This window comes from Harpia harpyja, chromosome 19, assembly GCF_026419915.1.
Source record: "Harpia harpyja isolate bHarHar1 chromosome 19, bHarHar1 primary haplotype, whole genome shotgun sequence".
Classification (NCBI taxonomy): Eukaryota; Metazoa; Chordata; class Aves; order Accipitriformes; family Accipitridae; genus Harpia; species Harpia harpyja.
The window spans coordinates 12,963,883-12,978,894 of NC_068958.1; the positions used below are offsets into that span (position 1 = coordinate 12,963,883).

General features: G+C 65.9%; 3 protein-coding genes across 5 annotated transcripts; all 3 read left to right on the plus strand.

Annotated features, from left to right (window-relative positions):
• The first annotated feature begins 24 nt into the window (after nt 1-24).
• Nucleotides 25-4,416, plus strand: C8G (complement C8 gamma chain). Its single transcript, XM_052815070.1, has 7 exons — nt 25-341; nt 1,262-1,401; nt 2,509-2,579; nt 2,923-3,030; nt 3,344-3,445; nt 3,719-3,757; nt 4,297-4,416. The coding sequence occupies exons 1-7, from the start codon at nt 192-194 to the stop codon at nt 4,308-4,310; spliced, it is 624 nt and encodes a 207-aa protein (XP_052671030.1). The 5' UTR covers nt 25-191; the 3' UTR covers nt 4,311-4,416.
• A 3,026-nt stretch (nt 4,417-7,442) lies between these two features.
• On the plus strand, nt 7,443-10,460 carry LOC128154428 (lipocalin-like). Of its 2 annotated transcripts, none has more exons than XM_052815068.1 (7): nt 7,443-7,600; nt 8,757-8,896; nt 9,020-9,096; nt 9,262-9,375; nt 9,636-9,737; nt 9,973-9,998; nt 10,262-10,460. In XM_052815068.1, exons 1-6 carry the CDS (start codon nt 7,502-7,504, stop codon nt 9,996-9,998), a joined length of 558 nt encoding a protein of 185 aa, XP_052671028.1. In that variant the 5' UTR covers nt 7,443-7,501; the 3' UTR covers nt 10,262-10,460. The 2 variants fall into 2 exon arrangements, with proteins under 2 accessions (XP_052671028.1, XP_052671027.1); XM_052815067.1 differs by having other exon boundaries at nt 10,294-10,460.
• An 872-nt stretch (nt 10,461-11,332) lies between these two features.
• LOC128154431 (lipocalin-15-like) lies at nt 11,333-15,012 on the plus strand. 2 transcript variants are annotated; one of them, XM_052815072.1, is made up of 7 exons: nt 11,333-11,521; nt 12,117-12,256; nt 12,460-12,524; nt 12,812-12,925; nt 13,384-13,485; nt 13,600-13,621; nt 13,782-13,880. In XM_052815072.1, exons 1-6 carry the CDS (start codon nt 11,426-11,428, stop codon nt 13,611-13,613), a joined length of 531 nt encoding a protein of 176 aa, XP_052671032.1. In that variant the 5' UTR covers nt 11,333-11,425; the 3' UTR covers nt 13,614-13,621; nt 13,782-13,880. The 2 variants fall into 2 exon arrangements, with proteins under 2 accessions (XP_052671032.1, XP_052671033.1); XM_052815073.1 differs by lacking the exons at nt 12,460-12,524; nt 12,812-12,925 and having other exon boundaries at nt 13,782-15,012.

Sequence of the window (15,012 nt, forward strand, 5' to 3'; positions counted from 1 at the left end):
CGGCCCGACCCGGCCCGTGGGGACCCCCAGCCCCCGGCCGTGACCCCGGCCTTGACCCCGGCCCTCCCGGCCTGCAGCTCCCGGAGGCCGCCGCCTGGCCCGGCTCCAGGCCGGCCGCCGTGCCCACCTGACCCCGCCGCCCTCCCGCCCCCGCCGCTTCCCGGCAGAGCGGCCCCCGCCGGACCGGCACCATGGTGGCCCTCGGCACCCTCCTGCTCCTCGGCCTGCTCCTGACGGCCCCGCCGGGGCTGGGGCAGGGGCCGGCGCGGCGGCGGCGGCCGCCCCCTCCCCAGAGCCCCTTGGAGAAAGTGGCGGCTCAGGAGGAGCTCGGCCTCCCCCAGGTGAGGGGCCGGGGCCGGGGCCGGGGCCGGGGCCGGGGCCGCGCGGGTCTGTGGGCACCCGTCCGTCCCCCGCACCGGGGCTGGGGGCACAGCCCTGCGCTCGGGGCCGCAGGGAGGCCGCAGGGGCTGCAGCCTGTCCCCCTGCGTGTCCCCCGCCAGCTCTGACCCCACAGTGTTCCCCTGGCCCGCAGCGTCATCCCCCCCAGACCTGCCCTTGCAGCCTGTCCCCCAGCCCGAGCCCCCCGGCGCGACCCCATGCCACAGTGGGGGCCACAGGCGCCCAGCTCAGCCCCCGAGCGCTGCCCGCAGAGCTGCCCCACGAGGCAGGCGCAGGGGCCGAAGCCTCGCCAGGAACCCCCAAACTGGCTGGCTGCCATCCAGCCGGCCCTCCGGCTCCTGCAGCCACCTCCATCCTCAGCCCCGGGGGGACGGTGCAGCCGTTCTTGGTCTTGGGTTTGGCACTCACGTCCTGCCGTGGCGCTGGGCACGGCCCCCAGCCAGGGCTGGGGTTGAGCTCAGGGCTCTGCCAGGGGGTCCGAGCTGGGGCCACGGGGTCTGGGCATGGGAGCGGAGGAGTGCTTGCACACCACACACCCAGGGCTGCACTGGGGTGCTCGCAGCCCGGCTGGCAGTGTGAGGCACGGGCACATGCCTCAGGCACCCCTTCCCCACAGCCCCCCTGCTCCAGCCCGTCCGTGTGCCAGGCTCCTATCTGTCCTGCTCTGTCCCACCCGCCAGCTCCCGAACAAGGGCAGTCGTGCCCCGTTGGCACACCAAGGGGCCAGGCTGTGGGCAGAGGTGCCAGGTGAGGGGAGACAGCACGAAAGAAGGGTGCTCGGGGTGGTGGGTGCCCAGGGCAGCGGGGTGATGGCCCCTCGAGGCGGTGGCCCAGCAGACAGTGCCACCCCTGTGCCATGCAGCTCACAGGGACGTGGTTCCTGGTCGGCATGGCCTCCCGCTGCAGCTACCTGGCAGAGCACAGCCACCAGCTGGAGGCCACAGCGGTGACGGTGACCGTCCCGGATGGGCAGAGCCTGGCCATCAGCACCTTCAGGAAGCTGTGAGTGATGTCAGCCACTGAGGCCGCAGGCAGGGACAGGGACGCTGCAGGCAGGTCGGAGCAGGGCTGGTGCCCTGGGACGGGGGACGCTGGATGGGATGGGGACGCTGCAGGCAGGTCAGAGCAGAGCCAGTGCCCTGGGATGGGGACGGGGGACGCTGGATGGGATGGGGATGCTGCAGGCAGCTTGGAGCAGGGCTGGTGCCCTGGGATGGGGGACGCTGGATGGGATGGGGACGCTGCAGGCAGGTCAGAGCAGAGCCAGTGCCCTGGGATGGGGACAGGGGACGCTGGATGGGATGGGGATGCTGCAGGCAGGTTGGAGCAGGGCTGGTGCCCTGGGATGGGGGACGCAGGGTGGGACAGGGACGCTGCAGGCAGGTCGGAGCAGAGCCGGTGCCCTGGGATGGGGACGCTGGGTGGGACAGGGACGCTGCAGGCAGGTCAGAGCAGAGCCAGTGCCCTGGGATGGGGACAGGGGACACTGGGTGGGATGGGGACGCTGCAGGCAGGTCAAGGCAGGGCCAGTGCCCTGGCCGTGGGCTCCAAGGAGGAGAGAGCTGCCCCGGAGCAAACTGTGGGTGGGATCTCCTCTGGGATGTTTTGTGGTAGAAGCCCTGGCCACAGCGGGCTGGCACTCTGCCACCCGCACAGCCACCAGCCTGGGGTGGGCTTGGGCTGCCCAGGCTGGGCAGGGTGGGGGGCAGCCAGGCTGGGGAAACCGAGGCACTGAGCAAGCACGTGGTCAGTCCACGGCCACCCAGCCAGGGACCGGCTCTCGGGCCACCCCAGCGGCAGCATGGCTGAGGAGGGGGATCTTCAGCACATCCTTGGGCACTTTACCTCGGCCCAGGGGGGTCTGAGGGGCTGAGCCAGGCTCAGAGCTGCAGGGAGGGGGCAAGGACTCCTCAGACTCAGCAGGTTTTCGGGCTCTGCACCTCTCACTGTGTCTCCATGGGGCTCTGGGACACCCCTTTGCAGCATCTCCCTGGGGAGAAAAGTCCAAAGGAAACAGGTCCCATATGTGCCCTGGCAAGTGGGGTGGGCAGGGACCTGGGCTGGATCCTCCCCAGCCTGTGCCGACAACCTCCTCCTCTCCCCGTACAGGGATGGGATGTGCTGGGAAATCAAGCAGCGCTACCTCCCTGCCCAGGCCCACGGACGCTTTCTCCTGAAGGGTGAGGGAGGCCTGGCTGGGGTGGCAGGGGGGCTGCGGGGACCACAGAGCTAGAGCCCCCACTCCTGCTCTTGGCAGGGCTTTGGTACTGGTGTCCTCCCTCCCAGTGCCCTCCCAGTATCCCACCTCTGGGGTCTCAAAGTACCCCAGTGCCGGATGCCATCACAGGCAGCACCATGGGCTGGTGCCCGCTGGTGAAGAATGGCACCCTGTGGGGCTGCACCCACTCTGGCCCTGATTTTCACCCCTTGTATACCCCACTCCTGGTGAAACAAGGTCCAGGGGCTAACTGGGCTTAACCAGGACTAACTGGGGCTGCCCTCTGCCACAACTGTCTTTCCCAGGCCGTGGCTATGGCAGCAAGGTGGACATGGTGGTGGGCGAGACGGACCACAGCAGCTACGCCATCCTCTATTACCAGAAGGGCCGGAGCATCTCCGTCAAGCTCTATGGTGGGTCAGCACCCGGGGGCTTGTGGCTTATGAAGGACGGGGACAGCAGTGGGGTGGGAAACCTGTGCTGGGCTCTGGGGCTGCCTGCCAGAGCCCCAGAGGACCCAGACATAGGGATGGGGTCTCTCCATGGGGCCCGGTGCCCAAATGGAGAGTTTTGTCCTCAAACGCTGCAGGGGGGGCCGATCCGGGAATCAGCTTTCTGAGCTGAAAGAGCCCTTGGCCCTGAGCTTTGCCATGGGGGGCACAGGGAGCTTTGGGGCAAGGACAGGCAGGGGTCGAGGCTGCTGATGGCATCTCCCTCCCCCCGCAGGACGGACCAGCCAGGTCAGCGATGCCATCGTGGACAAGTTTGAGCAACGTGTCAGGGCTGTGGGTCTGAGCGAAGACATGACCTACTACTTCCCCACATATGGTGGGTGGCACACGGTCCCCTGGGAGCAGAGGGCACCCGCGGAGGGGGCTGCACCCAGGAGGGGCCTGGCAGTGGGGGCTGGGGCCCTCCAGCATGGGGAGGGGGTTTGAGCAGTTTGTGGCCCCGTGTCACCCACAGCAGGACAATGTGTGGGGTCTGTCCCCATGCTGCTGCCACCCCAGGGACAAAGATGCAAGGACAGGACTGTACCCCGCAGTGTCCCTGGGGTGCACAGTCTGGGGGTTCTGAGTATCCAGGCTCTCTCTTTTGCAGGGTTTTGTGACTCTGCGGATGAGTTTCACGTCCTTGATGGTGAGTTGTGGATCCCAGGTGATGCGCTGGGTCCCCACCATGCGCTGGGCTCAGTCCCAGACCAGGCACCGCAGCAGCTCTCCTTGCCCTGGCTGTGGGCTGGGCACGCCAGGCTGGACCCACACCACACCACAGCCGAGTGGTCCTGCCCCAGGAGCGCAGGGGAGCTGGTCTGGCATGAGGGGTCCATGCCAGACCATCATGCAGGACAGGTCCCTCCATGCCCTTGTGTGGGGCGAGGAGGTGGCAGACCATCACCCAGGATGGGCATCAGGTGCACCCTGGCTAAGCCAAGCCCCATTTTCCCCCCCACATGGGTCAGGCTGGGCTTAGTGGGGTCTATATTGGTGTTTGCTGGGGTGAGGGCTGGTCTGGGGTGGTGTGACCTGGGACAGGGACACCCTGGGGTGAGGGCTGGGGTCCCCGGGGACAGCTCCATCACTTGTCATTGGTGCTGGGGGAGGCAGAGGTGGGTCTCCAGCCCTGGTGCTGGGCTTGGACATCTCCCTAGCCCCTCAGCACTTCTCTTTCCCTTCCAGAAACAAAGCCGTAGGTGCAGACGGTGTTGCCAGGAGGTCCCCAGAGCTTGGCCCTTGCCTCATCCAGCCATCCATAGCCGTGCAGGACTTAGCCGGGGTTTGGCTAGACCCTGCTGCTGCTCCTCCAGCTGCACTGGCAGCTGTGCCTGTCCTTGTCTTGTCCCCCTGCAGCTTTGTGTCACCCTTCTGCTCTATGCCCTGGTGTCCTACAGCAGCCAGCAACACCCCAATAAATGCCTCGGAGAAAGGTCTGTCACCCCTTGATCTGCCCCAGCAGGGCCAGCGCTGCCTCCACCCCTGGACTGCTGGTGCCCTGGCACCATGCTCCAAGCCCAGGGCGTGCCGGGGGGGGTCCTGGTGTGCCGTGCAGCCCCCACCTCGCAGCTCCATCATCCTCTCCCTGAGCCTCAACCCAACCATGGGGGCAGTTCCCGATTTACTCTCGGGTGCTGTAGTGCATGTGAGTCTGCCTGGTGAGTGAGAGAAAGACCTGAGCGCCCAGCACAGTGTGGGGAAAAGCACTGTGCCTGGTGCTGTGGGGCCACACGGGTTTGGGGGGTGCTGGGGACCGGTACAGCATCAGCCCTTCCCCCAGGACAAACCAGGAGATCCCTCAGGGACCCCAGAGGAGGAAGCCTTGGCCCCCAGTGGTCCTGCTGGTCCCCAGGGCCTCCGAGGCAGTGAAACACCCCATTCCCCTGTCCCAGCCCTGCGGACTGCATTCCGCAAAGGGCTGCTGCCTGGGCCGGACCCCTGCCTGCGAGGGCTTCCCAAAGCCTGCCTGCACAGCCAGCACCCGGCTGGAGAGCCAGGCAGGGGACGTCCTTTGCATGCTCCAAGCATGCTGCGGGGGCTATGGGGGCTTGGACCAGGGGTGTGACCAAGGGAGAGGGGCTGCAGCCCCTTGCAGGAGCCCTCTCCCCTGCGTGTCCAGCCTGGCTGAGGCTGTCCTGCCACGCGCTCAGGCCGGGGTGTTTTGGGTGAGCGGTGCCAATTCCCCAGCGCAGGCTGGGTGGTGGGAGGGGACGGGGAGCAGCCCCCAGCAGCAGGCTGCTGCGGTGCCCCGGCCACCCCGCAGCCCCTGGGGCGGGGAGCAGCCCTCTGCCCCCAGCGCCAGCGTTTTGCAATCTTAGTGGAAACTGGTAACACATGTTGTTTATCAGGGACTTATGTAAGGCACCGCCACGTGACTTGCCCGAAGCCAGCCGCTGTCCCCGCTGCCCACGTGCGGGGCAGTCATGTCTGGCCACGCTCGCAGGCCTTCCAGGCCGCCTGGTTGAGCCTGGCAGAGTCGGGGTGTTGTGGATCCAGCTCACGTTCTGCCCTGCACCCACCTGCACCCCAGAAGTGGCTGCACTATGGTGGAGCCGTGGCAGGGCGGTGGGAGGCGAGGGGAGAGCCTTGCCCTCCCGCCCTGGGGAGCTGGGCTGGTCCCCAAAGACCCCCCTTGTGCCCTGGAGCCTGGCTCAGCCCAGCCTGCGTTTATCTGGTGTGAACCCATTTCTGGGGTGCAAACGCCCGGGTTGTGCCTAAGGGTCTGTGTCCAGGCACCATGGTGATCCACAGCCCAGGTACCTCCGTCATCCCCATGCCCCCCAGCCCCAGCAGTGGGCTCAGCCTGCCCCACGCTGCCGGTGGTGCCCCTGTGTGCCCCCACAGGCCTCCACGCTCCAGCTTTGTCACCCAGCTCCTTGGGCCGGCCCCCAGCTTTGCCACCCCCAGAAGAGCTGGGAGAGTGGGCACCACCTGGGCACCCCATCCTGCTGCTGGGCAGGGCAGGGAGCCGGGGATGCCCGGGTAGCAGGGGGGGCTTTGTGTCCCTGCCCCAGCACAAAACCACAGGGACACCCATGGGTGCTCTGTGCCGCTGATGCCCGATGGAGAGAGCTCCTCCTGGCACCCTGCACCTCAGGGGTGGGCTCTGACAGAGGCTGAGCCCCCAGCCCAGCGTGCGTAGGGGCCCCAGCCAGGCTCTCGTGATGCTTGGTCCTGCCCAGCTCAGCTTTTGTTTTGTTTTAATAAATCCGCAGAGCTGGGGCCGGCCTGGCCCCCGGCGTGTGGTGTGCAGGGGCAGGCCGGGCTCGCAGCTGGGTGCGGGGAAGGGAATGTGCTGGGGCGGGCGGGCAGGGTGGGCTGCCAGAGGAAAAAAACAGCTGTTGCGAAAACATGCTCCTTATGTAAAGCTCCTTGGCAGGGCCGTGCCACAGGGAGAGCCGCCGGGCTGATGCTCTGCCCGGCACGGCCAGCCCTGCCCAACCTGTGCCAGACCCACGGGTGCTGCTGCTGACACCCAGTGTTCATCCCCAGCCCTCACCCTGCGGGTGCTCAGGGTGTCCCCAAATTAAGGGGGGGCAGCTTGGCATCTGCTGGTGACACCAAACCAAGGGGGAGGATGTCTCCCAGCCCCTCTTGGCAAAGGGCATAAGGTGGCATGGGGTGGATGAAGCACTGGGGGTCCATCTGGCTGCGTGCTGGTCCCCAGGGAGCTGGGCATCGGGGCTGCCTGAAGCTGGGGTCTGGCTTCCTCCCAACACCCCCAGCCCCCCAGCTCACCATCGGGGTGCACCGGAGCTGCACCATGGTGGGACACACCCCGACTGGTGGCGGGGCCAGCTGAGATGCTTCCTTGTGTGATGCAGAGACTTGGGTCGGGGCAAGGCGGGGGGTCCTGCAGGAGCACCCAAAGGTGCCCACGAGTCCCACGGGTTGGGCCAGGACCTGGCAGGCACTTGACATTCCCTCCACCTCATCTGGGCCCCTCTCTGAGTCTGAGTGAGACCATCCTGCAAGGATGGGGCAGCCAGCAAGCCCTGGCCCCTGGTCCTGGCCCCCTGCCCATGCCTGTGGGCAGCCCCAGCTGCCTGCATTGGCCCCCCGGCTCCGCAGCGCTGGGGGCAGGGACGGCTGCCGCGCTGGCTGCAAGCTGTATTTTTGCTGCGGAGCAGTTTGGCACCCCAAAGCAAACATGTCATATCAACAGGAGGGAAACATTTGCAGGTTCCCCTGCCTGCCCTTTGGCTTCGGCGCTCGCCCCTGCTCTTGCTTGCATAACGGCAAGGGGGGGAGGCAGGGCTGGCCCCCCCTGGGGCCACCACACAGCCTGCCCATAAATAGGGGCTTGCCTGACTCTCCGGCACTGCAGCATTCTGCCTGCTCCTCTCTCTCGGCTCGGCTCGGCTCGGCTCAGCTTGGCTCGGCGAGAGACATGCACACCACGCTGCTCGGAGTCCTGGGGCTGGCCCTGCTCGGGGCACTGCACGCACAGGACACCGTTCCCGTGCAAACCGACTTCCAGCAGGACAAGGTGACCCAGCCCGGCCAGCATCACCTGCATGGGGGTTCGGGGTCTTTCGGGGGATCCTCGCCCTGAAAATGTGCGGAGATGGTGTTGCAGGTGGATTTGGGGCCAGGCTGGCCCTGGCACTGGGAGGGGCTGGGCGGCGGGTGCACCCGCAGCCCCCTGTCCCTGGAGAGCCCCCGGGGCCTGGGTTCAGTGGCTCTGGAGGGGGTGCAGGGTCCAGGCTCCAGCCTGTGGGGCAGGACCGAGTAGGCATGGAGCCAGGCCATCTCCTGTGCTGTGGATGTAGCTGCAGAGGGATTTTATAGGGGGGACTGAGAAAAGCAAGCTCAGATTGGCAGGCAGCACGGAGATGGGCCATGGACCCCCCTCCCCAACACGGATCCCACCCCTCCAACCCAGGGTCCCAAAAAAACAAGGGCTGCTGTGCTGGGGTGTCCCCCACGCCCCTCTGCTCTCCCAGCCCCTGGGTGCTGGCAGGCTTGGGGTGCTTGCACTCCCCTTCCTCCCCCCATGATGGGCAGGACAGCCCCAGCCTGGCTGCACTTTGGGGGGCCTGGCCCCACAGCACTGGGGTCCCACTGAGCCAGGGCAGGGGCCACGCTGACTGGTCCTCCAGGGAGCCCCCAGAGGGGTCCTGGGGGACACAGTCACCCCAGGGAGGTGATGGGGATGGAGGCGTGTCGTGCAAGGATGGAGGTCTGGCATGGTCTGCAAGGGTGGTCCCAGCACAGCCCATCTCCAAGGCCGACAGTTCCCCTCTGGGTGCACCAAGCTGGGTAGCCCCAGGGACCGGGCTGGGATGAGCTCTACTGGCCCCAGGGTCCTGACCCCTCCTCGTGCCCCCGGATGGATGGAAATGCCATCTCAGAGCCAGGCAGTCCTGTCACCCCTCCCCGGGCTTGGGGCGAAGAGGAAGGAAACACCCCAAGTGCCAGGCAGCAAAGGGCACGTCGTAAACCAGGGCTCTCCTGGCCACTGGGTTTTGTGGACGCTGAGAGCTGTAGCAGTTCCCTGGGGGATGAGGACCCCAGGATGCCATCCTGCCACGGAGTGCAGGCTGTCAGGAGAGGGGGAGGTGGCCTGGCCTGGGGCTGGCAGGCGGCCGAGGGGCGAGATGGGGTCTGTGCCTGGCTGATGACTGAGTGGAGGTTGTGTGCAGCTCATGGGGAGATGGTACAGCATCGGCCTGGCTTCCAACTCCAACTGGTTCAAGGAGAAGAAGCACCTGATGAAGATGTGCACCACAGACATCTCCGTCACTGCAGATGGGAACCTGCAGGTCACCTCCACCTACCCCAAGTACGGGCATGGGAATGGGGTGGGCAAGCAGGGGGTGCTCCCCCATGGTGCCATGCCTGGGCCTATGTGGGGGCTGGAGCATCCCCCCCAGCCCCTCTGATGTCCTTGTGCTGCGCTCCCCAGGGGTGACCAGTGCGAGAAGAGGGACAGCCTTTACACTAAGACGGAGCAGCCGGGGCGGTTCAGCTACAGCAACCCACGTGAGTGCCCGGCTCCCAGCCCATCCTCCTGCGGGGCAGCTCCTGATGTGCCCACAGCTCTCAGCCCATCCTTGCTGTCGCGTATCCCTGCTCCTACACTCGCCGGAGCACCTCAGGGCTGGCTCGGTGCCCGGGGCTGAGCGGTGCCCCCCCCGTCTCCCACAGGCTGGGGCAGCAAGCACGACATCCGCGTGGTGGAGACCAACTACGAGGAGTATGCCTTGGTGGCCACCCAGATCTCCAAGAGCACTGGCTCCTCCACCATGGTGCTGCTCTACAGTACGTCTGCCCCAGGACCCCTGTGCCACCCACCCCACCACCACCCTGGGACCCCCTGGGATGTCCTCTGTGGGGGATCTCTCCTGTGGAAGAAGGGCAGCAGCATCTCCCAAGCTGGGGTGACCCATGGGATGGCTGGGTCGGGACCCCCTTCCTGGGGAACCTGTCCCTTGATGGGCTGCCCATGCCCCAGGGCAGCGTGACCCCTCACTGAGGGGTGCAGTGGGGGGAGCTGCCTCTCACCCTGCTCTTGGCTGCAGGCCGGACAAAGGAGCTCAGTCCCGAGCGCCTGGAGAGGTTCACCCAGTTCTCCAGGGAGCAGGGCCTGACGGATGAAGAGATCCTCATCCTGCCTCGGACGGGTGAGTGCAGGCAGTGGGAGAGGCTGGGGGCACAGGGGGGGCAGTGAGGAGCAGGGGGTGAGGTACCGTGGGGGGCTGAGAGGGAGGAGACCCTCCTGGCTTGTCCCTGCCTCCCTGTGGGGCCAGCACAGGGCCAGCAATGGGGTGACCCCATGCGGGGTCCCTGGGGGGGGGGGGGGGGCAGTGATACCCCAGCCCCTGGAGGAGCTGATCACCGCTTTTCTTCCTCCTGCAGACAAATGCATGGCAGATGCTGCCTAGGTGAGTCCTGCCTTTGCTGGGGCTCAGGCCAGCCCTGCAAGAGGGTACGGAGGGTGCTCAGAGCCGGTCCACCCCACAGAGTCCCCATCCCCTTCCCAGCCACCCCAGGCTGCTCCTCTTGCTGGGGTCCCCCTTACCCCTGGCAGGGATCCCCCAACCTGTCCCCATAGGGTGGCTCTTTCGTTGCCCGAGGCCCTGGGTGGTGGGTGCCCACCCACTCAGTGCAGGGCTGGCAGGGCTGATGTCCCCCCCATCTCCCCCAGCTCAGCTGCGCTCGCCCCTCCATCTCTTCCAGGCAGACCCACCAGCTGCTACCGGCCAGAGCCCCGAGAGCACCGTGAGCTGGTGGCTGTCCTGTCCCGTCCTGTCCCCAGCGCATCCCCAGCACCGCAGCAGCCTTCGCTCCCTGCCTTCACACCCCACACCTGTATCCCTGTCCCCATTAAAGCCCATATAAAACCAGCCCCCTGCCCTTGTCTGCTGGGTTGTCGCGGGGGGGCAGCCCCAATGGGGTGATGGGGAGGGGGAAGCACTTCTGGTGGCAGTGGGCCAGGCTGGGGCTGGTGCCAGAGGTCAGGGCTGATCTCAGTTCCTGGCCATGGGGCCACCAGGGTGGGACCCCCTGTGCACTTGCAACCCCATGCCATGGTGCTGCCTGGTCACCAAAACTGCCCCATCCAGAGAGAAGGAATCCCTGGGGCTGGGATTTGCTGGGGGGATCTGCTCCCATCTGCCCCTTCCAGCACCTTGGGCTACCCCAGCCTCACAGACTCAGTTTCCCTGCTGCGGAGCAGGCTGGCAGTGTGGGGTGATGGGCAATTGCAGGGGGGGTGTCTCAAAAAATTTTGGGAAGGACGGACGTGAACCGGAGTGATGGCAGTGAGCGCTGGACGTGGCTCAGCCCCGGCTGCCCACCTGCTCTCCACACCATGAGCCCAGAGCCTCTCTGGGAGCAGGGGCTGTGCCTGCTGCCAGCAGCCTGGGAAGCCACAACCCCTTCTGGGGGGCACCAGGCTGTGGCTCAACCCTGGGCTAAAACACTGGCCCAACTGTCCTCCTTGAGACAGGATCCATCCCAGCCCTGTCAGACCCTGGGGCCAGCGGGCAACAGCCGGCAGGGGGGCACTGGGGCACTTTTATTCCCTTCCCCAGACACGGCACCGGGCACAGGGCATCGCCTGGTCTCCAACGTGCTCCGGGCTGGGTCTCACACAAGGCTGCATTCATCTGGGACTGGGCAATTAGAGGGGGAAGGGGCCAACGCTGTCACCTAACACGGGTACAAGTTATTCCTGCTCTTGTGTAACCTGTTGCATAAAGCCGGGGCGGGCAGGGGTTGTTACCAGCGGTGGGGGCTATAAAGGTGGGTGCAGGAAGAGGCAGGTCCGTGCAGCTTCTCCTGCCTGCATCTAGCCCCCGGAGCAAGGATGACGGCGGTGCTGCTGAGCCTGGCGCTGGCTCTGCTCTGCCTGCTGCAGGCAGGGGCCGAGGTCCCCGTGCAGCCGGGCTTCAACATCGAGAAGGTAACGGCACAGGGTGCCCTCCCGGCTGGTCCTGCCTGGGCTGGAGGGGCTGGCTGGGGCAGGGTGCCCATGCTGCATCCCCGGGCACAGCTGGGCACCCCCAGGCACCCTGGGCAGCTTCCATGAGACCGTGAATGCCTGCGCAAAACTGAGTTAGTCCTGGCCAGCTCCTGCCCACTGTGGCCAGACCCAGTGGTGGCCCTGCTGCAGGGACACGAACACCCAGGGCCATGATGCCCCCGACTGTGCAGTGCTTCCCCAGCGAACATGGGCCAGATGCTACGCCTGCCCTCCTGGCACGGGGCGGGGCAGGGTGTCCTGCACGCAGGCGGGTGGCAGGTCCCCATGTTAGGCTGGCTGGTCCCCACAGAGGGTGGCAGTTCCCCCACTGCTGGCTGGCAGGTTCCTACAATGGTCTGTCAGGTCCCCCATGGTGGGTGACAGGTTCCCCACCATAGGCTGGCAGGTTCCCACAGAGGGTGGCAGGTCCTCCACTGCAGGCTGGCAGGTCCTCTATGGTGGGTGGCAGGTCCCCCTGGCAGGTGGCAGGTCCCCATGGCTTTCCCCAAGCCCCACTAGTGATGTCCTGCTGCAGTTTGCAGGGATGTGGCATGTCGCAGCCGCCGTTTCCAACTGCTCTGTGTTCCTGAAGATGAAGGACGGGATGAAGTCGTCCATCGCCACCATCAGCTTCACGCCTGCGGGGGACCTGGCTATGAAGCTTGTCTGGCCCCTGTGAGTGCCCATCATGCTCGCCTTGTCCCAGTTGGGCAAGGGGACTCCCCTCCCCACCAAGGGAACACCCTCCCACAGACCCGCTGCCCTGCCTGTGCCCTGGCACATCCCCCGGGCAGGCTGGGCTCCCCCCTGCCCCACCACCCCGCTGCCCTCCCACGTGGCGTCCAGCCATGTTTGGTGTTTCTATTTTCCCTTTCCAGGCTGGACAGATGCCAAAAGTTTGAGCTGCTCTTCCAGCGAAGCGGGCAGGCAGGGCACTACATGGGTATGTGTGGATGGGGGGATCGGAGCCATGGACACCCTGAAATGGAGGGTGGGCATCACTGGTCCCCCGTGCCCAGGGAGCAGTGGGAGGCGGGTTTGGCCCCTCTTCCTCCATTGCTCGGCAAGAGGTCGTGCTGCGGCTCTGCCGGATCACACAGGGGTTCCCTTCTCATACCCCCCTCAGGCAAATCTGGGGCTCAGGCCCTGAGCTGTGAGCCCCAGCATGGGCCACCAAGGTGCTCAGGCTGTGCCATGTTGCCCAACCGGGCACTGTCTGTGGTCCTTTAGCAGCACAAGAGAAGAGAGACCTGCGTGTGATGGAGACGGACTACAGCTGCTACGCCATCGTGCACGAGCTCCAGCAGAGTAGGCAGGAGCCCAGCACCGCACTGCAGCTCCTCAGTGGGTGTCAGGACTGGGGACAGGCACCCACGGCTCCCTGGGGAGGGATATGGGCACCAGCGGGGGACAGGGGCTGGGCTCCCCATGACCTCCCAGGGACGCCAATGTCAGCACCCATTGTCCTGGCACCCAGGGAATTCATTTTGGGGTGAATGAATCCTTGCACCAAAAATATCCCTGGTTCATTGTGGTTTGAACCAAAGCCAGTCCAGCTGCAGGCCCCCAGCCCCTTCAGCTGCCCCAGGTGGGTGGGTCACTCATCCCAAGGGGCTTGTGCCCCTTTGCTGCCAGCCCAGGGCAGCTGTGGGTGCCCAGTGTCCACCCTCCACCTCCATGGCTTTGCCTTTGCCCTTCCCTGGGGTCCTATCACTGCCCTGTGGGAGCTGGACCCCTGGTGTGGGGCTCGCTGCTAGGTCCCCTCACACTCAGTAGCCCCCGCTTTGGGTGTCTGGCTGCAGCAAGGGAGCAGAACATGAGCCCCCAGCTCCTGCAGAAGTTCAAAGAGCTCATCCCCACCGTGGGCCTGACCAAGGACATGCTGGCCATCCTGCCCAAGTCGGGTGAGTGCCAGGAGGGCACGGGGTGACATGCACAGCCCTTCTGCATGGGCACGCTGCGTGGGGACTCAGGGCACTGCCCATGGTATGCTCACCCCTCTCTTTGCTTTTCAACAGATCAGTGCACCTAGGCCATCGGGTGAGTGTGGCTGGAGGAAGCCAGGTCTCTCTCCTGGCATGGCCTGGGCTGAGCGGGGACTTGCAGCCCCCCAGGGAGGCCCCCACCTGCCTCGGGGCTCTGCATCACGTCGGCTTTCCCCTGCTCTAACTGCTTTTCCATCTGTCCTGCCTCCCTGCAGCTGAAGGGGACAACACCAGGGCCATCTGTCCTCCAGACCTGGTGGAAACAGGGCTCTGCTCCCACTTCTGTGGTGCCCCTTCTCGTCCTCCCCAGCCAGGCTCTGCTGGACCCACTGCCCTGCACCAGGATCATGCCTCACCCTCCTAAATAAATAGGTGCAGAAGCTGCCCCAGAGCTCAGTGCTTTTGTTGGCAGGAGCAGGGGTGCTGCCAGGGTCCCCAGGCACCCTGAGCCCAGCGGTCCTGGATCTGACCCTTTCTCTCAGCACCCCAGGGGCATTGGGGGGCTCCTTTGTGGTGTCGTTTGCTGCGCCCAGCATGGGGAGGATGGGGAGCAGAGGGTGGAGAAGGTGCAGTGGGGTAGCCGGTAGGGATGTGGGCAGGGGAGAATGGAGCTGGGATGAACAGGGGTTTATGCACCTTGGCTCGTGGGCAGCAGGTCTGTGTTGCCCAGCCCTGCCTGCATGGGCTCTGACTCCCAGCAGGCAGCTCGTCCCCAGGACACCCCGTTCCCTGCTCAGTCCCCCTCCAGGGCCACCCAGGCAGGAGTGGCGCTGTGCCATGACTGCCCAGGGTAAATGCACAGCAGGACTAGGACCCCCATGCCTGTCTCCCATCCCCCTTGGTCCCTCCATCTGCCCACTGACCAAGGCAGGACCATGCTGCCATGAGCCCCAAGGGCAGCATCCATCCGCTTCCACCTCCTGTAGAGTGGAGGCAGCCCCTCGTCCCCCCCACTGCCCCCCTGCCCTGGAGTGGGGGTCCCTCAGTGCCTAGCCAGGCACGGGGCTGTGAGGAAGCATTACGGACCCTTTTGGGGCTGTGACCCCAGGAGCCTGCCAGAGCCAGGGCACAGGAGACATCACACCCTGGGAAGGAGGGGACACACTCCCACAGTGACACAAACCCCTTCTTCTGCCTGCCCTGCTATGGGTGCACCCCACTTTGTGGACCCTGAGTGCCCCACAGCAGGTGGGTGACCCCTGTGGGGTCAGGTCATGCTGGCGACGTGCGGACCCCTAGGTGTGGGCACAATCTCAGCGGCAGCCTCGGGGCAGATGCCAGCCTGGCCAGAGGGATGGGTCACTGAGCCCCTTCATGACAGGTCACTGCGTGACGGTGCTGCTATGGCCCATGCCAGGAAGGACCTGCCCATTCCTCCCGGCAGCCCTCTGGCAGCCAGCTGGGAAACAAAAGCGCTCTTTGTTCTTTCACAAGCAACTAAGGAAA

Bases quoted from the DNA above. Each gene is read 5' to 3' on its own strand.
- LOC128154428 (XM_052815068.1), top strand. From the start codon at position 7,502: ATGCACACCACGCTGCTCGGAGTCCTGGGGCTGGCCCTGCTCGGGGCA. The intron at 7,601-8,756 runs GTGACCCAGCCC...GGTTGTGTGCAG, and splicing joins CCGACTTCCAGCAGGACAAG to CTCATGGGGAGATGGTACAG. The intron at 9,097-9,261 runs GTGAGTGCCCGG...CGTCTCCCACAG, and splicing joins GTTCAGCTACAGCAACCCAC to GCTGGGGCAGCAAGCACGAC.
- C8G (XM_052815070.1), top strand. From the start codon at position 192: ATGGTGGCCCTCGGCACCCTCCTGCTCCTCGGCCTGCTCCTGACGGCC. The intron at 2,580-2,922 runs GTGAGGGAGGCC...TGTCTTTCCCAG, and splicing joins CGGACGCTTTCTCCTGAAGG to GCCGTGGCTATGGCAGCAAG. The intron at 3,446-3,718 runs GTGGGTGGCACA...TCTCTTTTGCAG, and splicing joins CTACTACTTCCCCACATATG to GGTTTTGTGACTCTGCGGAT.
- LOC128154431 (XM_052815072.1), top strand. From the start codon at position 11,426: ATGACGGCGGTGCTGCTGAGCCTGGCGCTGGCTCTGCTCTGCCTGCTG. The intron at 12,257-12,459 runs GTGAGTGCCCAT...TTCCCTTTCCAG, and splicing joins ATGAAGCTTGTCTGGCCCCT to GCTGGACAGATGCCAAAAGT. The intron at 12,525-12,811 runs GTATGTGTGGAT...GTGGTCCTTTAG, and splicing joins GCAGGCAGGGCACTACATGG to CAGCACAAGAGAAGAGAGAC.